General features: G+C 48.1%; 1 protein-coding gene across 1 annotated transcript in view; it reads left to right on the top strand.

Moving 5' to 3' along the window:
* Positions 1-26,950, top strand: part of LOC126523455 (uncharacterized) — a 95,720-nt gene that overhangs the window by 30,539 nt on the left and 38,231 nt on the right. The window contains exon 2 of the mRNA XM_055066846.2: positions 19,795-19,912. Coding sequence (XP_054922821.2) covers positions 19,869-19,912 — 44 coding nt within the window. The 5' untranslated portion in view covers positions 19,795-19,868. The remainder of the gene's footprint in view (positions 1-19,794; positions 19,913-26,950) is intronic.

The raw sequence follows: 26,950 nt of genomic DNA, 5'->3' as shown, positions 1-26,950 counted from the left end.
GGATCGCAGTGGTTACTAATTAAGTGACACGCTACGCGATAACAAAGACGTTGCCGACTGGTTGCGCAACTGACGTCACGGATTTTCTCCTCCATGATGTCATTCTCCACGACGGTGCACCTCCACAGTTACCTACAGACCGCAGCCGCTCGTTTTTGTATCGAGTTGTTGACGACCTCCTCCACTCTTCTGCCACTGAGCACAAGCTGTCCACCGCCTACCACCCACAAACGAATGGTCTTACGGAACGTCTCAACCGAACACTCAAAGAGATGCTGTCGATATACGCCTCCAACGATCACCGCGACTGGGACGCCACGCTGGCCTACGTGACGTTCGCATATAACTCGTCGTGACATGACACCGCAGAATATTCACCCTTTTATCTGTTGTATGGTCGCGACCCCACTTTGCTTTTTGACACAATGCTACCTTTTGTACCCTGCGTTGGAACTGAGTACGCTCGCGAAGTCATCGATCGCGCTCATATGGCGCGTCAAGTCGTCGATCTCGTTTATTAGCCTCGCAGCATATACGAAAAGAACGTTAGGGCCGGTGCCATCGCGATGTTAAGTTTGCCCCAGGTGCTTAGGTGCTCTTTTGGTCACCGTGACGACGGGTCGCCCTCTCCCAGAAGCTTATCTCTCGCTAACCCGGGCCTTATGAAATCCTGCGTAAGGTTAACGATGTCCATTAAGAGACCTCACAGTTACAGTTCAATTCATCGTCAAGTCCGACGCCTGTCTACATCGTGTACGTTTTGCGGCTGAAGTCATACTTCGCTCTAAATTCTTGGCCTACCATGCGCCGAGCCGGCGCTTCAGCAGGCGGGGGTCCTGTTACGGAAGGATAAAAGAAGAGAAAGGAAGAAGATCGCGAAAAGCTGGCTGCTGCATGTTGTTACTGCTATGCCATCTTAACCACATTGACTCTGCTGGTGTGTATATTGTAAATACATTGTGTCTATACTCCGAACATCCCCATATCAATAGGGTTCTATTTGTTGTAGCACGAAACCTTCTGTAATGTCTTGAGCCTGATCTCCGGGTCTTCCAATGAAGCTCCGCGGGAGGTAGGTGACTCACTGATTTGCTGAAGCACTATCGCTGATGGCGACGTTGTTGTCATAGATGCTGCTGACTTGGTGTTGATCTTCTGTTCTGCTCGGGTCGAAGACTGTGCTCCAGGGGAAAGTTTTGTAGCCTGCGGCTAGCCCGATGCTCCGGGGTGACGTTGATGCTGTCACCCCAGGTTCGGGCTTGAATCACGGCTTTTCTGGGGCGTTCGGTGCATGAACGTACCCAGCACCTCCACCAGATGTCACGTAGTAGTGACGGTGAAGAAAGCTGCAAAAGTTTGAATGATGAAACTAACGTTTTAATAAGCGAAGCTGTGCTGTCTAAAAAAAGCAGTCTGCACACACCTAACAACGACAGCGGTGAACACCGTCGGCAATTAGCGTAAATCTGATCGGCTGGTCGAACACGTCAGCTATTTTACATGAGTCACCGAATTTTCCACAATAATTGGTATGTGCCCCGTATCTTCCAGAAAGTGCTACAAAATTCGCGTCGCGCGAATAGTGTAGTACTTTCCTCCGAAGCTGAGTCGGGGAGATCCTGCGCTCCCGGAACTCAGAGGTAGAGGACAAGCGTGCAGGCCGAATGTGTGACTCGCTCTCGGAGGAGGAAACGGCAGATGGGAGACCACATGAGTAATGCCGACGTCCGACGTTTCACCTATGCAAAGCTCCCTACGCTGCCGGGAAAATCGGCTGACGCGACAGTCGGATGAGCGTTCGTTGAGACGCTTGCATGCAGTGGCCTAGGTAGCCCCGGTTACGGCGGACCGTGGTCCAAAGTGGCGACGCTTTGTTGTTTGGAGTGTGTTGGAAACGCTTGCAATTTAGACGACTGCTCCGACGACAGGGTTCAGAGTGCCTCAGAGCGCACAAGATGGAGGAGGGCAGTCGAGAAGAACCAGGCGAATCTAAGGCGCGGAATGTAAGCAGCGAATCTAGGACGCGGTAGTGATTGCTCTGAGACACGCGATGGTGACGGACCTTTCTAGTGCTGTTCTTCGTTGCAGTTAAATATTTTTGCTACTAGCACGTTTTTCCTACTCCTGTTGTTTTGAGCCTGCCTATCTATCTATCTATCTATCTATCTATCTATCTATCTATCTATCTATCTATCTATCTATCTATCTATCTATCTATCTATCTATCTATCTATCTATCTATCTATCTATCTATCTATCTATCTATCTATCTATCTATCTATCTATCTATCTATCTATCTATCTATCTATCTATCTATCTATCTATCTATCTATCTATCTATCTATCTATCTATCTATCTATCTATCTATCTATCTATCTATCTATCTATCTATCTATCTATCTATCTGACCTGTTCAGCAAACCCATCGGCCCAAGTTGACTACCTGCTTTGGCCACGAGGACTTGCAGGCAGAGGTCCTTGCTCACTATGCACTTCCAGCATTCAGTCTCCATTTGAACCGCCGCCGAATTATGACGTACCTTGTGGCGAAAAACGATTCGATTTCTTTTCAAAAAAGAGGCCGATAAGCTGGTTTGGCAGCAGAAGGGAATATGAGGCCTTTACCATAGCTGAACCACTCCAACGTCATCTTCCGTCGCACATGCATCAATCTCACGAACCTCTAATCTCAATCTCTAACCCTAATTGCCGAAACGGTCATTCATATGTAGCTAGTTGTGCCCATATCTGGTCGTCCGTAATTCTGCGAGCTCAACGATTCTGTCTGTGCATCTTGTTATCTGGCTCCCCACCTTACTACATACAGGTGACTCAAGCTTCACTAGCTTCACTAGCTCTAGCAGTCTTTCAGCATTATGTCGTCCGCCTATGTGCGTTTTGTTATTCTGTTGGTATAGGCATGCGAGGGGGGGGCAAGGTGGACGGAGCAGAACACAATACACTATATTCTTTCGAGGAACTTTCTTCGTCCACTTCTTTCGACGAACCCGTATGGGTTTCCTTTGTAGCAATTGCTACGAACGGGTGGATGTCTGATTTTCCCTTTATTCAATACACTATACTGCACGAAACACGAAGGGACAGAAAAACATGTTACATTTTCTCGAACAAGGTTGCAAGTGAACGACAAAAATTGCGATATACATGTGTTCGGAAAAAGAAAACGCATAGTCTGATGCCTACTATACCTTGTTTCCAAATTAATTTTATATGACCTAGCAGAATCAATCTACACCCTATTACGAAGCGTGGCTTTTTAAGGGCAAGCCTTTGTTGCAGCAAAAATCCCAAATGGCGCGGCAAATCATGCAAGGATGACCGTCGATTGTGATGCAATAAGCATTCGACCAATGTCACATATATGTTATGTCTGTAGTCACGCTTATTTAACCTATTTAGCGGTCATTGAAATAGTTCTGTTTTTTGTGTGTGTTCGACATACTCAGGCAATATCATGCCACATTTTTGTAGCACTCGCTTGACAAAGTTGCCCTTAAGCATGGCGGCATGAAATAGCACTTGTGATTTCATTCAAATATTATTAGGTATTTCACTCACTCAGTTATTTCACAGCGCCAAGTGCCATAATAATATTTTATACCTCAGTATAGATCGAATTTAGGTATTGCCAGCCGTATATTTCGTTACACCGTTTCAGTGATCATTTGCATCTCTCTGTCAAGTTCCCTCTACCTCCATTTTTCCCGTGATGCAGTTCAAAAGCACATTAATCATTCTAATTAGGTCAGCTACGAAGCACAGGGCACAAAACCGACGGTATTTCGCGCTTTTGTGAAAACTTACCTTCTCTTTTCTTTATTCACCTAAAAGCGAGCTCCGTTTCAAAACAAACTGACATATTCACTAAATGAGTACACATCACCCACTATGTTAAGAATTGTTGGGAGCTTGGTTAAGCAGAGGCAAGAAATAGGCGTCTTCACAGGGTGAGAACGGCGAGTCGATTGACTTTATTTAAAGTAAAAGCAGGTTTGTGGAATGGCAGTGGTGGCGCCCCAATCGGGCAGCAACATCGGTTGCAAAAGGGAGCAGGGGGGAAGGACCCCCACGGCCATGTGATGGAAGGCCGCTGCAAGGGCCTTGGCATTGTTGACGCGTCAGAAATTGCCCAACAAGAACGAGATGACTCGGAATTGCTTCCACTTATACAGCGCCTGGAGGGACTCGACGTTTAACTCCCGCGTGTTTTCTCTAGGGGGCTATCCTTGTTCTGTCTGCGAGGAAGTGTCCTCTACAAGAGAAACTTCGAGAACAGCGAGACAGTTTTTACTTGTCGTACCCACATCTATGCGAGAAGAAATTTTGCATGCATGTCACGATGAGCCGACGTCTGGACACATGGGCGTGAGCCGTACAGTCGCCAGGATTCGTCTGAAATACTACTGGACCAAGTTATTAGCATCAGTGCAGCACTACGTCAAGACTTGTCGCGAGTGTCAAAGGCGCAAGACTCTCTCCGTAAAACCGGCCGGCCTCCTCCAGCCTATAGAGCCACCAAAAGCCCCATTCCAACAAGTCGGTATGGACCTCCTTGGACCCTTCCCGACATCATCTTTAGGCAAAAAGTGGATAGTGGTGGCCACGGGCTATCTGATCCGTTACGCAGAAACTGATTCCCTGTACAATGCAACGGCTGTCGAAGTTGCAAAATTCTTTGTCCACAATGTCGTGCTCAGGCATGGCGCTCCCATAGTTGCTATTACCGATCGTGGAACGGCCTTTACTGCGGACCTAATGAAATGCTTGTTGCAAATGACAGATACTGATCGTAGGAAAACTACGGCGTACCACCCTCAGACAAACGGTAACTGAACGCCTCAACAGAACACTGACCGACATGCTTTCGATGTATGTCGACGTTGAACATGGGCTGTGGGACGAAATTCTGCCATACATCACCTTCGCATATAATACGGCCGCTCAGGAAACAACACGAGTCACCCCGTTTGAACTTGTATTCGGCCGAGCAGTAACCACAACATTGGATGCTATGTTGCCGTTAGATGAAGAAAACCATAAGTCATCTGACCTAGATGATTTCTTGGAACGAACCGAGAAGGCACGAGAGATGGCAGGGTACCGAATACGCCGCCAACAACGCATCGACTCCAGCCGGTACAACCAGCGCCGTAGTGAAGCTCATTACCAGCCCGGTGACAAGGTGTGGGTATGGACCCCAGTGCGACGCCGTGGTCTCTCTGAAAAGGTTCTGTGCCGATACTTCGGCCCTTACGAAATACTTCGTCGCATAAGCGACGTCAATTACGAAGTGAAATCTGCTGGACACGAGAGCCCAAGACGGCGCAACTCCACGGAAGTTGTGCATGTTGTCCGCACGAAACCCTACCAGGAGACGTCATGAACAACAACAACAAAAAAAAGTGAGAGCCCACAGGAACCCCTACTTCCTCTCATGCATCGGGCCGATGCGGTAAGCAGGGGGACAATGCCACGACAAACTTGGGGACATTCAAGTTGCGCGACGTTTGCATTGGGCACTGTGCACGCCGTACAGTGGTGTTGTTCAGCAACAAGAGGCAGCGATCTTCGTGGCACGGGCAGCCAGTTGGACCCGGCTCGCATGCGCCACGCGCACGAGGTGTCACGCGAGAAGAAGAGGTAGACGGTTCGAGCCCAGTTTGCGAACGCGACTGTCGCGGACTTCTTCACAACCGCAGTGACTTTGACTTGTGGGCACAAGTTCGCCTTTAATAAATATCGTTGTTTCACTAACATCGTTACAATATATATATATATATATATATATACATATATATAGCTGCTGCATAGACAAGCTCGCGGCAAGAAATGAAAGCGATATAAAGAGACAGGTAAGAGAACAATTGTAGAGAAATGGCAAAACCGATGCGTTCGACTAAGTAAATCTGTACCACTTCTATATGAGCCGATATGGGAATCGAGAAGTCTCCACAAAAACCACAGAAAAAGAAAGCCATCAGATTTCAGTTACCCTTATTATCTGTGAATTCGTAAGCGCAGTTGAACACCAGCTGCTGCCTACAGGGTGTGTTCGAATCGGTGTCCTTCTGCAGCTACGGCGCACTGAGTCCGCTTTACCACTTATTCAGTGGCGTTATTGTTGACCGACGCTAGAATTTTACGGCAAACATCCATTTCCCTGCCTTAAGTTTATATCATGTCGTCGTCTCGATCATGTAAACGCGATCTTTCACATAACCCCCAAGAAAGAAATCGAGTGGAGAGAGGTCAGGTGACCTAGCCGGCCAATTCACAGGCCCGTGCCTTCCAATCTATTGCGAATGTAATGTCGCATCCAGCCAGTTTCGTGCTCCAGAACTACATGTTACTGGGCTAGTCGGTTGTTGTGGACTGCTGTTGTCGCCTGCTGCTGTGTGCGGGTGCCCCATCTTGCTGATACCACTAAGCGCAAGACGCGACAGCGGGACTTCGCTGAGGAACTCATCCACCACTCCTTCAAGGATTTCGTCCGCTAACACTGTCCAGTCAGTGTGGGATCCAAGAAGCTGGGACCGATTACAGCACCGGCGTAAATTCCTCACCAAACATTGAAGACCCCTGGTACTGGTGTGGAGTGCACTTAACCCAGTGTGGATTGGAGTTACTCCAAAAGTGTGCATTATGCAAATCTACCAGGGTGTTTCTGCAAAGGTTGCCTTCATCCCCGCACATGTCGCTCATAAAGTCCAGTGACCCATCGGTTTTTGCAAGCACCCAGTTCAAGAAATCTAGTCGATTCTGCAGGTTCCCATCTTCCAAGCACTGATGCGGTTTAAGGTGCATGGGTGAAAGGCCGAGAAATTTAGAATCCTCCAAAACGATGGCTTGGAAATCGGTACCTGGGCGGATATGTCCCGAACGCTAGCATAAAGGTTTGAGGCCGTAAATGTACGAACATAACTGCGTAGGCTACGACTCAAAGACAGATTCTCCCGCCGCTGTTTCTCGAAGCTGCTGATTTCTGTCAGGCTTTCATAATTGCTGATGAAGTCGACGCGTTTGTTATGTCACGACAATTTCATGACTGATATAAAGGGCGCCCACATAACTTGAGCCAACAATTTAAAAATGAAAGGCGCATCGGAAGCGAATTGATCCGAAGCTATACAATCCGCAATAGACTATAGTAACTCATCAATTTGTTGTTTTCGCCATAACTCACGAATTAATTAGGTTTATTTTCCCACTTTTCAATTATTTGCTGATGACCCAAAGTATGATACGCAGATTTGTAGAGCACCCTCAGAAACCACCGATCGAGTTGTTTTCTTTACGATGCGTCTCAAGTAGTCCTACTTTCCCGGTTCGTGCATTCGGTCAACAAGGTCGGCTTTCATCGGATGACGGCGGCAACGCTGTGCCGCTTCACCGTCGCCAGTCACGATGCAGCCGGCCTTGTTCAGTGAGCGCGCGCTTGAGAGCAGCACAATACAACGGCGCAAACGTTCCGTCACGCATCTTTCTTTTCATATTTTGCTGGCTTTCTTTGCAACCCGGAAAAAAAAGACTATGTGAGAAGTATCGCAGAAGAAACAACTCGACCGGTGGTTTCTGAAGGTGCTCTACAAATATGGATATAATGCTTGGTGTCCTCAGCCAATAATTAAACAGTTTGTTAATTAAACTGACTGAATAAGTGAGTAATGGGGAAAAAAAGAAGTCTGAGATTCTACAGGCTACTGCGAATAGTATGCATTTCATTCAATTCGCTTCCGACGCGCCTTTCATTTTTAAATTTTTGGCTCAAATTACGTAGGACACCCTGTATATTTTCGGCCTTCAAGTCGTTGCTATTTGCAGATACCAAGGCAAGGATCATATTTTCCTACTGGTTAATAAAGAACGACATGAAGATTGGGACAAATTAAAAAAAACGCACCTTTGAACATTTGCACTGACGTTGTCAGTTCGCTTTTCTGGTGATATGTTTCCTGACCAATAAAAAAGAAAAGCCATCCGTACACTTTGTCTACGCTACCACAACAGTTATCACAGCTTGATTCCAACTAACACCGAACGCGACGTGTTGCTACGGCCGGGGCGCGGAAGATAAAGCACTAGCTCGATCACGATGTTTTTCTTTATTTCTTTTATTTCGTTCTGGCTAAAAAAAGCTAAATTATGGGGGTTTACGTGCCAAACCCACTTTCTGATTATGAGGCACGCCGTAGACTCCGGAAATTTCGACCACCTGGGGTTCTTTAACGTGCACCTAAATCTAAGTACAGGGGTGTTTCCGCATTTCGCCCCAATCGAAATGCGGCCGCCATGGCCGGGATTCGGTCCCGCGACCTCGTGCACAGCAGCCTAACACCATAGCCACTGAGCAACCACGGCGGGTCGTTCTGGCTAACTCAAAGGGGGCCTCTTTGAAGGCGTTGCTTTATGATGCGGCTGGGAGCGCCATCATGTGGTAGATTTCATATACCGCGGGTTTACTTATCCGTAGGAAAACATTTGTACGCAATTAGTACGCGGCTGAAAATACCGCAGTTCGATGACCCTTGGCTGTGCCTACAGATGCCTCATTGAGACTTTTCAATTAGGATAGTACTTCTTGTGCGAGATAATTATTTACCGTTAATTAACTATATCTCATTAAGGAAAAAAATTACTGGCGTCTACTGCACTCTACTGGAAACAATATGAACTAGATTTTCTTGTAGTAAGGCAAAAGTAACTTTTTTTTAATTCTTGATGCGCACTGTATATATTGGGATACTTGGGACAACCTGCATATATTGTTACGAAGAGTTGCGAGGAAATGGTTTTATTTACAGGCGATCGACGATGATCGTAGCGTGATCGCAGCGCGGCTCGGCCTCCCAAACTCCTCGTCCTCTTCGTCTTCTCTCTTCTTGTCCGCGCCTTTCGTATCCGTTACATTTCCCCGCAAGCAGACGAAGCCCGTGGGGCGAGTCAGGATGGACAAGCAGGGTAGAAAGGCTTCAGGCGAGCAAGATGAGTCAGCTGAGTTCTACTTGATCGCCAACCATTGCACAGGAGGCGAGCTATGACGTAAGTGAGTTCGCTCCGGCGGTCCACGACTAGAAATGGGCCTGAATAATGTGACAATAACTTTTGGCACAGTCCGCGCTTGCGTTGCGGTGTCCAAAGAAGGACCAAGCCACCTTTCTCCAACGATACTTGTACGTGACGGTCGTCGTATCGCTCTTTCGAACGACTTGGCGAGGCCAGAGTAGGTAGACGAGCTATTCGACGGGCTTCTTCGGTGAGACAGAAAGTCTTCGACACAGAATCGTCACTGTGCAGTACGAAGGGTAAGAAATTGTCGAGAGGGCTTCGTGGTAACCTTGCATACAAAAGATAAAATGGGCTATAGTTCGTGGTTTCGTGTTTCACCGTGTTGTATGCGTAAGTGATCAAGGGCAGCACGTCGTCCCACTTCTCATGATTGGAGGAGACGTACATGGCAAGCATGTTGGTCAGCGTTCTGTTCGTCCTTTCAACGAGGCCATTGGTCTGTGGATGATACGGCGTGGAATGACGGAACTGTGAAGTGCACAAACGAAGTAACTCTTCAATGGCATCAGCAGTGAACTGGCCACCACGGTAGCTGATGATGACACGTGGTGGGTCATGACGAAGGACCACGGAACGCAGCAGGAAGACCGCCACGCAAGCAGCGGTAGACGACGGTATGGCTGCAGTTTCTGCATACCGTGTAAGATGGTCTACGCAGACAATTATCCAACGGTTCTTGTTCTTAGATAGCGGGAATGGACCCAAAAGGTCAATGCCTACTTGCTCGAACGGCGTACTGGGCGGTGTCAACGGCCGAAGGGGACCCGGGGCTGCGGTGGTCGGTCGCTTGTGACGTTGGCACGTTTCACAACTAGCGACATACGCTTGGTTGTTTCGTACATCTTGGGCCAGTAAAAGCGCTCCTGCGTGCTATGCAGCGTTCGTACGAAGCCGAAATGGCCGGATGTCACATCGTCATGCATGGCGCGTAGAACGTCGGAGGGGAGACTCTCGGAGACAACAAGCAGAAAACGCGCTCCATGCGCGGAGTACTTAGTTTTGTAGAGCAATTTATCACGGAGAGTAAAGCGACCGCTGCCTTTAGAAGTAGGGGCGGCGACAAAAAGCGGATCGAGGGTAACATCGTTGTTCTCGCTGAAAGTCTGCCGTGTCAGGGAACGTAGAAGTAACAGCAGCGAGACAGTCGTCAAAATTCTCTGCATCGCAGTCGGTAGTCGCAAGAGGAATCCGAGAGAGGCAGTCTGCGTCAGGGTGACGACGGCCGCTCTTGTACGATACCACAAAGTCGTATTCCTTGAGGCGCAGCGCCCAACGTGCGAGACGACCAGAGGGATCACGCAAACCGACCAGCCAGCATAAAGAATGGTGGTCGGTGATAATCTTGAATGGACTACCGTAAAGATAACACCGAAACTTTTGTATGGCGAAAACGGCTGCCAGGCATTCCTGTTCCGTAACCGTATAATTGCGTTCAGATTTGCTCAGGCAACGGCTGGCATATGCGACAACTGGTTCTGCGCCACTGTGACGTTGTACAAGCACCGCTCCTATCCCGATTCCACTAGCATCAGTGTGAACTTCAGTCGGGCAAGATGGATCGGAGTGACGCAAGAGGGGTGCTGACGTTAGTACAAACTTCAGTTGGGAGAATGATGCGTCACACTCTGGTGTCCAATTGAAGGATGCATTTTATCGCAAAATACTTGTCAACGGGTGAACGATCTCGGCAAACCGGGGAACAAAGCGACGAAAATGCGAACATAGGCCAATGAATGAGCGGAGTTCTCGTGCTGACTGCGGTGGCTTGAAGGAGCTCACCGCTTCAGTCTTACGAGGATCGGGTCTGACGCCATCCTTGTCGACTAGGCGTCCCAGGACCAGTGCTTGACACTCGCCGAACCGACAATTTTTTGAGTTTAGAACCAGTCCAGCTTTCTCAATGCAGTCGAGAACGAGGCTGAGGCGTTCGTTATGTTCTTCAAACGTGCGGCCAAAGATTACAACATCACCGAGGTAACACATGCATATCTCCTACTTTAGACCACGTAGTACTGTGTCCATGAATCTTTCAAAGGTGGCAGGAGCATTGCAAAGGCCAAAAGGCATAACATTAAATTTGAATAGGCCATCTGGAGTCATGAAAGCGGTCTTTTCCTTGTCGGCAGGGTCCATAGGTATTTGCCAATACCCCGATCGCAAATCAAGTGTTGAGAAGTAAGAAGCAGAGTGTAAGCAACCAATGACGTCATCGATTCGGGGTTGTGGGTATACATCCTTCTTCGTCACTGCGTTTAGATGTCTGTAGTCCATGCAGAATCTCCAGGAGCCATCTTTTTTTCGGACCAGGATTACAGGGCCTACCCATGGACTACACGACTCTTGAACGACACCTTTGTTCATCATCTCCTTGACTTGTTCTGCAATAACTTTGCGTTCGGATGATGACACTCGGTAGGGCTTCCGGCAGATGGGGTGTGATGAGCCGGTATCTATTCTGTGACGAGCGCGGGACGACGGTAAATGAAGGGGTGCATCTCCATGCGTGAAGTCGAATGCTGCCTCATGCCTGGCAAGGACCTGTACCAGTGCTTGCCGTTCCCATGTACCGAGAGCGTTGCTGATCATGCCGAGCATTACCTCTTCAGAATGGCGATTATCGCAAGGGGAGCAAGCTGTAGAGACGTCCGTAGTTAGTGCCGCTATTGAGCTACACGCGGCTTTATCGAAAAGAGCGATTTTCATACCGCGAGGAAGGACAACCGGCGTGGCGGAACAGTTCAGCGCCCACAATGTGGCGACTCCTTTCGTCATGCACACGACAGAGCAGGGCGCAAGTATATCTTTTTTAGCACATTTTATGCGGAGAGGCCTAACTACAAAGTCAACACAATCAGCATCAACAGTAGTTGCAGAAACACGAACGGGCGTCAGGCACCACGATAGTGCAATCACTTCATCAAGAACACTGAGTGTGTCTGTGTCCCTGTCTTCACCACCCGACCTTTGTTCGGAATGTGCTGATATAAATAACTTGTTCAATGATATTTCGCCACAACCACAGTCCACGGAAGCGCCGCACTGTTCAAGAAAACCTATCCCAAGGATAACATCGTGCGAACAACGAGAAAGAACAAGGAATTCCGACACAAACACTTTCCCAGCCAACAAAACACTCGCAGCACAAACACCAAGGGTATGAAGCCACTCGCCGCCTACTCCACGAAAGGTAATACCGTCCTTCCAAGAAAACATAACTTTGTGGCCTAGACGGTTTTTGAAAGCGAGGCTCATCACAGACACAGTCGCCCCAGTATCAACTAACGCCGTGGTCGGTATTCCGTCAATCGAGACATCCACTTTGTTTTTGAGCATCACAACAGGCAGAGGCATTTCTGGCAAAGACCATCCGGCGACCACACCTCCATTGGCCGCGGATGCTAGTTTCCCGGCGGCGGTGAGGAAGAACGGCGCCGAGGAGACGGAGAGCGGCGGGGACGGTTATTTGGTGGTGTCAAACTGCGCTCAGATGCTGGCGAATCGCTGCGTCTGGGCTCGTGTGAGAATTGGTCCATTGTAAGGAAATCGGTCGTCCGCAAGTTATATGAAGTACGGGTTCTGGGTGACGAGAACATGGGTGGTGTCCTACGTGATTGATGGCCTTGGCGACAATACCGAGCTACATGGCTATGGAACCGCAGTTGTAGCACACGGGAGGGTCACGGTTCACAGCGTCTTCCTCGAAACGAATGGTATGCGGCTGTGGGCGGCGAGAAAGTTCGTTGTCATGTGGATAACGTGTCCCTGCTGCTTGCTGAAATCCATTGTATCCTTCATAAGTCACGTCGTGGTAGTAGCGTCGGTGCTGTTCTTGTCGCGGCCTGACAGAAGTCAGAGGGCCTCGGGGGTAAAAACGCGGCTGCTCTTGTGGCCGAGCGTCATAAGCAGCGCCTCTGTCGTAGAGGCGTGGCTGCTGTCGAGGCGCGAGTTCATAATCCTCAGTGCCCCTTGACGCAGGATACGGAGGGAAGGATGCCACGTTTGGCTCAAAATCTGGTGGTAAGCGGAAGCTATGAGTGCCTGGATGTGTCACTTGCGCGTGCAGGCTGAGCTCTTCCCGAACTGTTTGCCGGATCGTTCATGCAAGATGGAGAGGCTGGTTGCTGTCCACGCTTGCAACTGTCGTCACATTGGCTAGTCTGCCAAACTTCGGCGTGATGCGCCTTGTCTTCAGTTGCTTGAAAGTACGACAGTGCCGAATGACGTCAGCGACGGAAGCCAGGTTGTCTTTTGCGATGAGGATGTTATAAACATCCTCGGCAATTCCTTTTAAGATGTGCCCGACTTTGTCTTCCTCGGACATTTCACAGTCCACCGTCCTACACAGTTTTATTACTGCCTCGATGGACGTCGTAAAGGTTTCGCCTGGCACTTGCGCACGTTGCAGTAGCGTCTGTTCTGCCCTTTTCTTTTTCGTCGAGGAGTCGCCGAATCGCTCTTTGATTTCCGAAACAAATCTTCCCCATGTTGTGAACGTCTCCTCGTGATTGTCGAACCACAACAACGCCGTATCCGTTAGAAAGAACACGACGTTCGAAAGCTGAGAAGCGCTGTTCCACTTGTTGGCGGCACTCACTCGGTGATAATGGATGAGCCATTCCTCGACGTCTTCGTCCGATCTTCCGGCGAAGGGAAGCGCATCTCTCAGTTGCAGAACAGAACTTGTTGGCGCAGCAGTTGGAATGGGCCGTTGTTCGTCTGCGTCGTGGGACATATTCAACTCTGGTGGATTCGGTGGGAGCCCAGCAAGGCGACGGCTCCGTCGAAGAACTTGTGGTTCAGCCTCCGTCTTCGGGTGTCGATTACCCCGCACCTTCCACCACAACTGTTATGAAGAGTTGCGAGGAAATGGTTTTATTTACAGGCGATGGACGATTATCGTAGCGTGATCGCAGCGCTGCTCGGCCTCCGAAACTCCTAGTCCTCATCGTCTTCTCTCTTCTTGTCCGCGCCTTTCGTATCCGTTACAATATTTGTGACCTGTGCATGCAAGCGACGATGTTTCCATCCCCAATAAATATTGTAGCTTATTGGGAGACGTTTTCCTCTTTCTTTTTGCACTTGTTAGCATTGCTTACTAAAAAGAGAATCAGTACTCAAAGACATCTCATTCACGTGCATCTAACGCACTATCTATAAGAGACTGTGCCGATAGAGTCAATGAAGTCTGCAAGTTTTTTTTTTTCATAGTGAAAAAAGGACGCAAAGAAATTTCAAACGGGGTGAACACAGAGCAACTTGTTCTTTCACTATGCATAGGCTATCCATCTCTTTAGAAATTTTTGGAAATTGGCTAACTCCGTATCTTTCCATAATATAATAAACAATGTCCTGCGCATGCATTTAAATATATTGGATTTGTGCATGGTGTTTGCAGCGGAAATTTAAAATAATGTTGAAGTGAGAAAATACGGATTAACTAGTTGCCGCTGATGCTTCTAATGTGGTTGTCTTCCTCTTGTCAGGATTTGAACAAATAAAGCGAAATTACGAATTAGAAGCCATCCATGTCCGTGTCAACAATGATACAGTGAGCTGTTAAGCCCTAGTAAAAATTTAGGAGAAAAGGTGGAGGGAATTCCAAAGAAACCTCAAATGATGTGAATGACAAAACTCTGCAAATATACTTTAGGTTGGTAGGGGAGTGGAGGAGCCTTCGGCATCGCCGAGGGGCTGAGACACTCGCTTCCCAACCGGGGAAACTCCGCAGAAGCCTCGGGTCCCGGAAACCCCCCCTGCCGGTGCCTGTAGAAATATGGCTACACGCGTGTGGTATTTGATTGCTTGAACGAGGAGCGTGGGCACCATCACTCGAGTAAAGATGAGGGTGAACGAACGGGGCTCGCACTGGGAGTCTAACCGGCGCGCGCTGCAGCCGCTGTTTTAAATATAACATGTAAATAGTTGTTCGTCTTGCTGACTTCTTCGTGAAATAATGTGGTGGAGGTGGAACGTTCCCCGTCCTCGCCACGGAGCTCCATAGCGGCCGCACCACCATCTTCTTATCCATGGCTTCCGATGGAACCACCCCGTCGCCACCTACACTTGCGGCGACAACCACAACGTACATTACGGTTCCACGTCTCCGTGATCCTGGGACATTCTCGGCCCAAAATGAAGTTGACGTCGACGACTGGCTCAACATGTATGAGCGTGTTAGCCAAAGGCACCACTGGGACCCCACCATCATGCTTGCCAATGTGATCTTTTAACTGGACGGTACACCGCGTGTCTGGCTACGTACCCATGAGATCCAGCTCTCCAGCTGGACATTTTTCAAAGAGCTGCTTTTCGACCTATTTGGCAAACTCGTCAGGCCGCCAACAGGCTGCGCGAAAAGAGCTTGCCACCCGTGTTCAGTCGTTGACCGAATCGTACGTCTCCCAGATACAGGAGGTGCTCGCGCTTTGGCGAAAAGTCGTCGAGCACATGACCGATGTTGACAAGGTGGGCCATATCCTGAAAGGCAACGCGGATGACGCCTCGTCTATAACGACGTTCCTACTGTCGACGCCATCGTCAAAGAATGTCGCCGCTTCGAGGCAGCCAAAAGCCGCCGCGTCGTCCCACAGTTTTTCCGGCTCCCAAACATCCCTGCCACCTCCTGCTGCTCCGCCCTTACCGCCACACGACCATTTCAAGAGAACGTCACACGTATCGTTCGCCGCGAGATTGAAGCGGTGAGTCCGGTCCCCCTTCATCCACGACCCCCTGAGGGTACCTTTCACTAAGGGGCCGCCACTATTAAAGCGAAAGCTTTACTGGCCATGAACTTGCGATTTCGCCGTGGCCGTGCTCCGAGGAGGCACAGGATGTCACTCTGCGGTCCTCGTCACAACGCGTTCCTCGTCGTTGCGTTCGCCTCTGCTCGCTTCACCAGCTGCTTCGCTTGCCTGATAACGTATCGGAGAATTGAAAAGGAGAGCTCGCATGTGCCACAACCACAGTTGAGGCGGCAGTATGGACGGCGACAATTCTGATAAGTAGGAGGATGTTTGGAAACGACATCGGAACGAGATGAAGAGGAAACGAATCGCCTAGGAAACAGACGAACAGCGCGCGAACGACTAGCTAAATGCCGCAACATAGCTAGACAACCAGACTAACCTGGACTTGCAATAAAGATTAACCAAGGCTAACCATGCTACGCCTTAGCTTTCGCTACGTATATCCTGGTATAGCCATGATAAGCCACTGCCAATTGTTTCCGTTATATAAGCAGTTGTGCGGCAAGAAATTGTAAACCACCCCTACCGCCTGTTCTGACTCCCGACCTGATTCGGCATCCATTCCCATGTCAACAACCTATAATGACCAGTATTTCGCTCCCAGACCACGTAATCCTGCTGAATGGTGAACCGCAGATGACAAACCGATCTGCTCCCGCGGCCGCCGCGCTGGTCATGTATCCCGCCGCTGCCGCACCATCTGGATGCCGCCGTACTGGAGGTCATTCCCTGCTCCTCGCCCATACGCCGACGCTTACCATTATTCACCTCGCCGTCTGTACCCTAGTTCTGATGTCATTGACAGGCGCTCCTCCACGCGAACGCCGTCGCCTCAACGCCATCGCTTCCCATCATCTCAACGTCGCCAATTTTCTTCGCCAAACCGACGGACGGAAAACTAGGCCATGCAGCTCTTCGAGGTAGTGCTGCATCACTTTCGTCCTGACCAAATCATCCGCTGAAGCTCCTCAGCAACACGAACCTAATTGAAGTAGACGTAGATGCTGTTGCGTTGAAGGCATTAATTTATACTGGAACCCAAGTGTCCATAAAGAGCGCTAACCTTTTTCGTCACCTCAAAAAATTTCTTACGCCTGCCATCTCTCGAGCCATACGCGTCACCAATGGCGCCCCTGTTGCCGGCAGGGGCATGTGCACTGCTCGCATAGGAATTGCTGGCCGCCAAGTTCCAATCCTGTTCACCGTGCCGACCAGTTGCCCTCATACCCTAATCTTCCGGCTTCACTTTCTGACGACGCCTTCTGCCGTCATGGACTGTTCCACCGGTATGCTGTGCCTCGAGCTTCATAATCTTTCGGACGTTCGCCCCGAACCACCGAACAGCATCTGCCCTACAGCGCTTGTTTGCTTACCTACAAAAGCCCTAACCTTCGTCGAATTGGTCTCAACGGCAACCATGCCTGATGGCATGTCACCTGTCACCGTACATGTGTACGTTACCTACAGGTGTGACTGAGTGAATCCCTTCGCATTGTATTAGGATGTGCCGAGCGGCCTCCGAACTTCCGCTGTGGCACGCTCATCTTGTTGTGAATATTTGGTCCCGTATGTTTTTGTCTTTAGGCAAGCAGCTCGAGCCTCAAATAGCAAGGCAATGTCATTCGTGTTAGCGTAGAGACGCGCTGGCGCCTTACCCAATGATGTTGCTGGGTTTGTTCGACTGCGCACCACGCATAATTTCTTGCCAAATTTATCATCTCTAATCTTCCTTACGTACAGAAGCGCGTGGTGTGCTTCGCAACTGTTACAATTTTTACCCCGTCTAGAGGTATTCGAATATCTATTTAGTTTAACTATTGCCCTCGCATGGTTCCAGAATTTTTCGGGGCGTCCCTTAATACTTTTTATGAATGCCACGCACCCGAAGTTCACTCGTAGAGTTTTTCTTGGACTAGTTCGCTGGCCACCATTTTCTTTTTCCTATAATTGTCACATCTTCAGGGACTGCTGTTAAGGTTCTATAATTTACGTTTCTTTTCCAGCGCTTCAGTTACATCCTCTCGCGCTCCAACAGTTTTGTAACCCAGTTTCATTTATTTTCTGCTTCTTGTAACTTCAGAGCACTGTACAATAGCCTGTATTCTCGTATCAGTGAATTAAAATTGGTATCTCTGCGCTCGCCGATGGTTTTACTGGAATTGAAATTCCGGACGTGCACTGTGTTGTTAAGAGGCCTTATTGAAGAGTTTTTCATGAGCAAAATTTGTGAGCACTGCTGTTGCTAGTAAAACACATGTAGTGTCAGGGATTTATGCTTTGCATTTGGGAGAGCGCCCGTAGATTTAAATTTCGATATTCGCCACCTGCTCCGTTTCTCTGACTTCTGCAGAGCCATGAGGAATTAATATTCAAAGCTTAATAAGGCATCGTTTGTTAAATTAGTACGTGAACTTCTAAATTCAGCCTTGAAGGCGTCAGTACGTTTCAAGAAGGTCATAATTTTTGTTAGACTTTTACCTCTACATTTCCCGACCCGGTGAAAATACCACGACAGCAGCACGTGATCCTGCTTGCAATATGCACCTAATGTCATTGGCTAGAGAGTTTTTGCACGTCAAAACCAGTCAGTTTGCCTTGTAAAGCCACGTGACGGTTCACAGCCGGAAAGTATAAAGGTGGAGATATGCGAGAGTGGTTTTAAAAAATAAAGTGCGGTGAACGAACATCTTAACATCCTTCTCCGTTGACGTTCTCCGTGGTAAATAGCACAGCGAACTCTTAAGGCGTGAGTAAACAGGCTGAAACCGTCTGAATATATTCTGTGCATGTTTACATTTACGGCATATTTACCGTTTACTAGCTTGCCGGAGCGATATCTTCCACTTGTTTATTTTCAGGTTCGTTTACCTAATTGTAGAAGCATGCTTAGAAGCCAATTCCAGCGCATGAATGAATCGGGTAATAAAAACTGGCCTAACTTGAATCACTGCATGCTTACAAAAAGTAATTAAGTTATTCAAGCATGTGAAGGTTCAGGAGTGAGGATCAACGGCCAGTATCTCAACGACCTTCAGTTTGCAGATGGCATTGTCCTGTTGAGCAAATTCGGGGATGAACTGCAGCAAATGATTGGTTAATAAACAGGTGACAGAGGTAATGTGAAATAGCCTAGCAAAGAAACAAATATTTATGACCACCCGTCGGCCTTTAGAGTCTGTGTAGGAGTACGTTTATCTAGGTCAGTTACTAACAGGGGAACCTCATCATTAGAATAAAATCTAAAGAAAAAAAGGGGTTTGAATGCATACGGCAGGCATTAAAAATCCTTACTGGACGCTTACCGCTGTCGTAGAGAAGAAAACTGTACAATCATTGCATTTTTATTTAATCAATTATGAAAAGTTTCAGTCATTGCTAACGTATGGGTAGAAACTTGGAGGTTAACAAAAAAGCTCTAGAACAAGCTAAGAACCACGCAAAGAGGAATGGTACGAAAAATGCAAGGCGTAAAGTTAGGAAACAGGAAGAGAGCGGTGTAATTCATAGAAAACTAGGATTGCTTTTATTTTAGTTAGGTGGGTAACGAAAATACGAGAGAAAATTACATATGGAGATGAAATTAGGAAATTTGCAGGCGCAAAGTGTAATCAACACAATACAGGGATAATTGGAGATCACCGGCAGAAACCGTCCTCGTGCAGTGAACATAAATAGGCTGCTGCTGAAAATGATGAACTGAAGCTAAACCTTTGAGTACCAATTTAGGCACCTGCAGCAACCATTGATAAATCAATACACTCGACTTGGTGATGCTCAGAATAAAGGCCAACACAAAGGAGGCAATACGCAAACGTCCCTGCTTTTATATCAAACTATTATTCATGATATCCGAGCTGTTTCTTACATTTCGCAGGAAAGGTAAACATGCAATAATATGAATGTGAGCGATTAACACTACCTGATTTACTTTCCTCATGTTTTTATGAAACCATTTGCAGGTTCTGAACTCCACTGACTGCTTAAACGTATCCTAGCTGTCATCACTGTAGAAGTTACCCTCTAGACACTGGTTATGAAGTCTGCAGTGAGTTTCTTATCTTTAGTTCTTTTCTGGCAGTAAGTATTTTTTTACACACTTTCATGAAACGATATATTGAAAAAATGCTATTTTGCCTTTTACGTTTCCGTAGCGTATTTGAAATAAAGTAGGCTGAATACTTCGAAAAATATTCGCGTAAATATGATGTATCTACCGCATAATCAGGTGACGTCGCTTCCTTGCGTGTCGATCTTCTTCTCGCTCCGAGACACGTTATAGCGACGCAACTTTCTAGTGCTGTTCTTTTTCCTGAAAATCAACGCTCGGCTAAAAAAGGAGCCATCCCGGCCACCTATGGCGACGACAAAGCGATGGGCTCATAATTAAGCTTGAACCTGTTTAATGAACCATTTCACGTCCCCGGCGGCAGTGGTCACTTGGGGATGTCAATGGATTGACGAAGTAGTAGACGGTAGAGGTTTGGGCAATAAGGACCATCAAATTTCGGAAGTAGCTTGGTACTCGTACTCGTAGTACTCGTAGGTGAGATCCAGGGCTATATAAGAGAGTCAGGTGGGAAGGTCGGCCATCGCCACATCAAAACTTTTGAGGGACCGGTCTGCTGTAGTGAGCGAGCGGGCGAGCTGCACACATTCCACGGTATAGTTAGCGGCAGCGGAAACCAGAGTGTGCTTTAAACATCTGGATGCTATGGAAAAACTGTGTGCATTGTGCAGGAAAGTTCGCGGTCTTAGGAAATGAAGTAGGAAGAGAGTCTGGTTGCAGCTTATTTGGTGGTGTTGTAGGTGATGTGTTCCGAGCGGTAGAACAAGGTTCCAGTTGGAATAATCCGAGCCGACATACATTGAGAGCATATCGCCGAGAGTATGGTTGAACCGTTTCGTCAGACCATTTGTTTGATGGTGATACGCGATGGTAATGTAGTGTTTAATGTTGCATTGATGAACGAGAGACTTTAATACTTAAGAAGCCGGCGCGTGTGTTCGCTCACTCAATACTTCACGAATAGCGCCATGGTGCAGAATGAGGTGATGGAGCTCGAGTGAAAACAGCGTCGAATGCTGTGGCCGCAGGGAGGGCATTGGTTTTCGCATGTCGATTCCGGGCATCGACGACGGCTATGACCCAACATTTGCCAGCAGCCGTATGTGGGAGAGGACCGTGCAAATCAATGCCAACACGCTCAAAGGGACGCACATGGCATGGAAGTGGCTGCAACAGAGCGGCTGGATGAGGAGTCAATTGTCGACCTTGGTAATCAGGGCACGAGCGGATACATTTGGTGACGCAACTGTACATGCCCCGCCACTAAAATCGAATTGAGGGCATCTGTAGGTTTTCAACACATGGCCATGGCCACACTGCTAGTCGGCGTGAAATGAAGCCCAGATATCGCTACGAAGGTGGCGTGTAACTACCAGGAGGCACTTGCGGCCGTGGCAATGCTAATTTTAGTGGCAGAGAAGTCCGTATGGAACTGCCAAATGTGGTGATTGACGACGCAGTGCATGAGACACACGTAGTTCAGTTCAAGACAATTCGTCAGAATCTTCAGAAGAGTGGTTATCCATGGGTCCTTTTCCTGTTCTGAAGCTAAGTCGGTGATGTACAAAGATAAGAGAGCAAAGGTAAGGGGCGAAACGCTGTCTAAGGGCACATTCACACCGGCGACTTGAGGAGGTCACGCGACCATTTGCGACTCGCAATCAAAAAGCGACCGAAGGCGACTGATGCTCACACCGGCAAGCCCGGCTGAGCGCGACCCGCAAGTCGCAATTCCGGAGATTATCGTTCTCAGCGAGAACTCTCGGAATCTACGCGGAATTTGAACGCGACGCCAGAGGAGGCCGGATGTAGACACACGAAAGATCACTTCCGGTGCGCCGCTGATTGGTTTATCAGTTTTGCGACCACGGTCGCGCGACTGAAAAATCGCGCAGAGAGCGACTGGCCCAAAATGGTCGCTTTTCAAGAAAGGCGACCGTTGGCGACCATTTGCGACTGGTCGCTTTGCGACCAACTTGGTCGCGCGACCACTGTCAGTCGCCGGTGTGAATGAGCCCTAAGTCGGGTGCTATCGGCCGATACCACCCGACGCGAAAATGCGTCGTCGTCGGAATGGTTACGGCTGCAACGTTGGACAACCCAATGTCCTATTCCTTTAGACGTAGAGCCCGTCGAACAAGCCAGCCAGATGGTTCTTTGCGGGACGACAATCAGCAAATCGCATGGTGGTCTGTGACGACGCCAAATGTCGACGGAAAGGTGAGGGCGATATTTAACAAGAGACAATGGCTAAGTATTCCTTTTCAGTAACAGAGTAGTTCGCTTGAGTTTTGGTTAGAGTTCGGCTGGAGTAAGCTACAACGTACTCGCCAAAGCTAGGTTTCGCTTGCACTAGAACTACACCCAGACCGATGCCGCTGGCGTCAGTGTGATATTCAGTCGGAACATTCGGATGCATGTGAAGTAAAACTAGTGGAGAGGTAAGTAGACGACGTAAGTTGGTAAATCGTGGTCACACTTTTCTGACAAGATAGAAAGGTCGCTGGTAACGGCTAGAAACGGTGGAAGGGCTGCAGTGATGGTGTCAGTATTTCGTACAAAAGAGCGAAAATAGGAACAAAGGCCTATGAAATGTCGGTCTAAGTATTTTCGGCCACAGCGGAGAGCGCACTGGGATTAGCAAGTACGCCATGCTTAGAACCAACATGGCCTAATATACTTAATTGTTTGGCAGCGCCTAAACAGCAGGCCGAACAGGCCAGCATACGTAAGGCACGGCAAAACTTAATCCAAGCGTTGAAGATGTCCGGAAGTCGGGCTCAAATAGCACATCGTCGTCTAAATACCAGGCATGTTTTCAACTTCAGCCCACACAATATATCGTGCGTCATCGGTACAAACGTGGCCGTCGCGTTAAAAAGAGAGAAGGGCATGACATTAAATTCCTACAAGCCGTCAGGCGTGAGAAATGCTTTCGTACAGCGATCAGTCTCGCCCATGTGCACCTGCGAGTATCCAAAGTGAAGATGTAAGGAAGAAAAAAATTGGCTCTGTGGACGAAGTCAAATGCGTCCTCTACGCGCGGTAAACAATAGACGTCATTTTGCGTGATCTTATTCAAACGATGATACTCGTTGTGGCATCGGATGGAACCGTCTTTCTTTTTAACAAAAACGATTGCGAATGCCCATGGACCACTTGGAGGCTGAATAACGTCGCGAGTGAGCATGTGGGTCACCTGCTAGTAAATAACGGGCCTCTCTGTGGCCGAAACCCGTTAAGGTCGCTGCCGCAGAGGTGCATGAGAGCCAGTGCCGATGGTGTGAGAGACAGCTGTCGCTCTGCCCAAAAAAAGTGTAGTGGCGATCAAATAAAGAGCTGAATTGATGAAGAAGACCGAAAAGCCCGTCTCGCTGCATCGGGGTAAGGTTACGCTCGATTTATAGGCCAAAGGCGTGGAGTGAACAACTCGAAGGCACAGGTTTTACAGTGGCGTTGAAAGCCACGTGTTGAAAATCTCGTCTTGCTGCGTCGGGGTAACGTTAGGCCCGATTTATGCGGCAAAGGGGAGGAGTGAAGAACTCGAAGGCACAAGTTTTACAGTCGCGATGTAAGCCTCCGGGCGTGTTGAATAGTGCACCTGCTCAGTGAGATCGAGGCACTCGTAGCATAGCAAATGAAGCCGCAGTGCAGTTGAGTTACGATTAGACATGGAAATGGCACCAGCACGGACATAAAACACAGCGAGTGGCAGAGACACTGTTCGGCAACGGGCGTAGAGGCCAGACGGCACAAAAAGCCCACTACCGTCACACAGGAAGCCGCACGAGAAGGGGAGGATCACAGACGACCACGGAAGTATGTCGGCGTCTTCTGTGACGCAAGCTTGGCAGGAGGCTGCTCTTCAAATGGCGTGTCACAACGAGGAAGGAGCGCAGTCTATGATGGCATCATGGCTTGAAAGAAAATTCTATCCGACGATGATGTCATGAGTACAAGAGGTGAGAACAAAAACTAAATAACGCAAAGCTGCTCTTCAGTGACGACTTGGGCTCTGTAGGCTCCTAATCGATCAATGTGTTGAGGGCGAGGTGTGTGTAGAGAAAGTCCTGAAAGCGGCATCATCACTTTCCTAACAACGCAGAAGAGGCTGGCATGCCTTACCAAAATTAAGGCTCTTGTGTCTATAAGTGCTACTCTACTAAGTCCCCGATCTGATCAATCATGTTAATCGGAGGACTCGAACTCTTCGCACGACTCGCAGTTCCCGCCTTTCGAACTGCGCTGACTAGTTATCTTGGGGACGAGTGGTAGGCCGACGCCACACGGGCGAAATGGAACCTCTTCGAAGGGAAGGCAGTCGACGACTGGCGAAAGCGAATTTATCTGATGGGTTCAAAGAACCGAGAGGTGAATCAGGTGAAGCACTAAGTTGAAATTCTATTGGCGGATAGTTGCAAGCTGGTTACCAGAATCGAGCAGTTAGTTGCATCCGGCGCCGAAAGAAACGCGCCACGTGGGTAGCAATTCTGCAGGAGTAACAAATCAACGGGTTGTATGGTGTGCGCCATGGTTCTTGCACGCAGGGATATCGTGGCATTAACTGGAGTGTAGTCGGTAGCGTCAGCGTTGGTGCATAAAACGCGCGTTGGTTTGGCGTTCAAGGCATCATAGTAACCTGCGCATAGCTGATTGGACTCTTGCGAAAGGGAGGGGGTGTGCATTTTGAGACTTGTTCCTGGATGGCGTGGGCGTCAACGAGGAGGAGGCCGTCTCTTGCGTCATAGACACCACTGAAAGTTGGTGGGCTACCACATCGCAAACAAACTGCTTAAAGTGCACCATTAGCGAAGAGTCATCGGCCGCAACAGTGAAGCCAAAGAGAGCCCAACAGTGAATTGCGTGTGGCGAGCCGCTGCTTGCGCACATCACAATAGCTCTGCAGGAGCGTCACTTCTTCAGACACAGTGCTGGAGCTCTTTGCCAACAGCATCTGAAGACCATCGTAATCAACCGCCTTTAATATATTGTCACGTAGCAGTGGCGGTGAAGAAAGCTGCAAAACTATGAGTGTATTATTGGGTGAATCTGTGCCCTCAAAAACAGGCTACACTCAAATAACAGCGATAACGGCGAACACAGTCGGCGATCGTTGATAATCTGATCTGCCGACCGAGAGCGTCGGCTTTTATGGAGGAGGTTAAAGAAAAAGTGCTGGAGTGGCAGTCGGCTATACCGGCCAATGGGTTCGGGGGGTAAGAAACTTGCGCCCCGATGTTGCCGGGCGAAAGATGTTGCGGGGACATGAAACTGCCCGCTGAGAGCTTCCCAGTGTCGTTCCCTGACCAATGTTCAATTGGTTAACAGATACTCAAGTTCTAGCGCGAAACTGTGGGCTATTAGGCGGGCAATATTGCAGGTATCAGTTGAGCAGATATCCGAGTACTGGTGCATTTCTTCATTTTATATGCATCAACATGCAGCTGACGCAAAGCCAAAAAAAGAATGTGCGCAATAATCAGCGTTTAATTTCCTTCTTTATTGCAGTGTAGAAATTGACCAATCATAAAAGCTGACAGCGCAAACATTACAGGGTCTCTTAAAATCTCTCTTGAGGGGTGAACGGAGAAAACCTACTTTTCCTCGTTTTATCATTCGCCCCTTTCTCTTTGCCTCTTTTCTTTCTCTTCTTGCAAGTCATCTCTGTCATTACTAGTCATTACTGGTCATTACTAAGCCTTTTAAGTCATTTGTAAGGAACTGAAGTCGTTACAAGTTGTCGTTAGACATATGGGTCATTTCGTAGTCATTACTAGTCATCACAAGTAATTTCAGTCATTATTAGTTATAACTGCTCACTACTAAGCATGTTAGCCATTTGTAATAAATTGTAGTCATTAGAAGCCATCGTTAGACATGTTGGTCATATCATAGTCATCCGTAGTCATTACAAGTCATTTCAGTGATTATTTCTTATTTCTGGTCACTACTAAGCATTTTTAGTCATTTAAAATCAATTGTGGTCATTACAAGCCGTCATTAGACATACTGGTCATTTCGGAGTCATTAGTAGCCATTACAAGTACTTAGTAGTCATTATTAGTCATTACTTGTCATTATTAACCTCTACCAATCTCTACTATAACGTTATCATTCACTAACTGTCACTGTCAATAATTTTTCATTATTTGATCTGTCTTCACATGGCGTGACGACGCTTCGGCGGATTCTCCGGCGGTCATGTCTGCTGACACAAACTTCACCATAAGCCTAGGAATGCTTTAACCTTAATAAAACAATAAATAAATAAGTTATGACACTATACCATGGGAAATAGCAGTACGTGCAACAGACACAAGTAGTCACTTTCACCTTCATTATCATCATATGTTGCAGGTGCTTTAGCATCTTCACTGCATGGAGGGTCTCGGCACTTTGGTGGCGGCTGATTCCTTTTACCTTGAAATACAAACTGTTCCTTTATTCAAGAGAATAGTAACGTTATTCTAAATCTTTAGTTAAAGGAGAAAAATATGGCTAACATGTCCACTGCTTGCACGTCAATTTTCCTAATAACACACGAGCGCGCCAGCACATTTCGGGATCCGGGGACGGCAAGAGACGATGACCTGAAAAAATAAGCTGTGGCGACTGGCGTGCGTTTACGCTCCCCCCCCCCCCCCCCCCTTTTCCCACAACATGGCGAAGCGGCCGCTTCACTTGACGGGCTATCCCTCCACTCTAGCAGTTTTTTTTTTTTCATTTATACATGAGTCATCAAAGTTCCCAGAATTATTGCTAGTGACCGCGTGTTTTCCAGAAAGTACCCCACAACTCGTGTTTCTCATACAATCAGATTCCACAAGCTTCGGTGACAACAGACAACCTATATAACTATCCATAATATTTCAGTACGTTGCAAAAATGCACGCGCGTCTTGCGCGGAGAGATAGCTAAATCGTTAGTGGCTGAAATGGAGTCGGCGATGAAACGTTAAATAAGAGCACGTGCCAATGCGCCCCTCTGAATAGCATCGTCCCATTATCCCGGTGCTAAAAGCAGGAGCGCAAGAATTTAGAGCGCATGCA

Source organism: Dermacentor andersoni, chromosome 6, assembly GCF_023375885.2.
Source record: "Dermacentor andersoni chromosome 6, qqDerAnde1_hic_scaffold, whole genome shotgun sequence".
Classification (NCBI taxonomy): Eukaryota; Metazoa; Arthropoda; class Arachnida; order Ixodida; family Ixodidae; genus Dermacentor; species Dermacentor andersoni.
The sequence above is the reverse complement of the archived record's forward strand: the minus strand, read 5'-3'. Positions and strand labels throughout refer to the sequence as shown.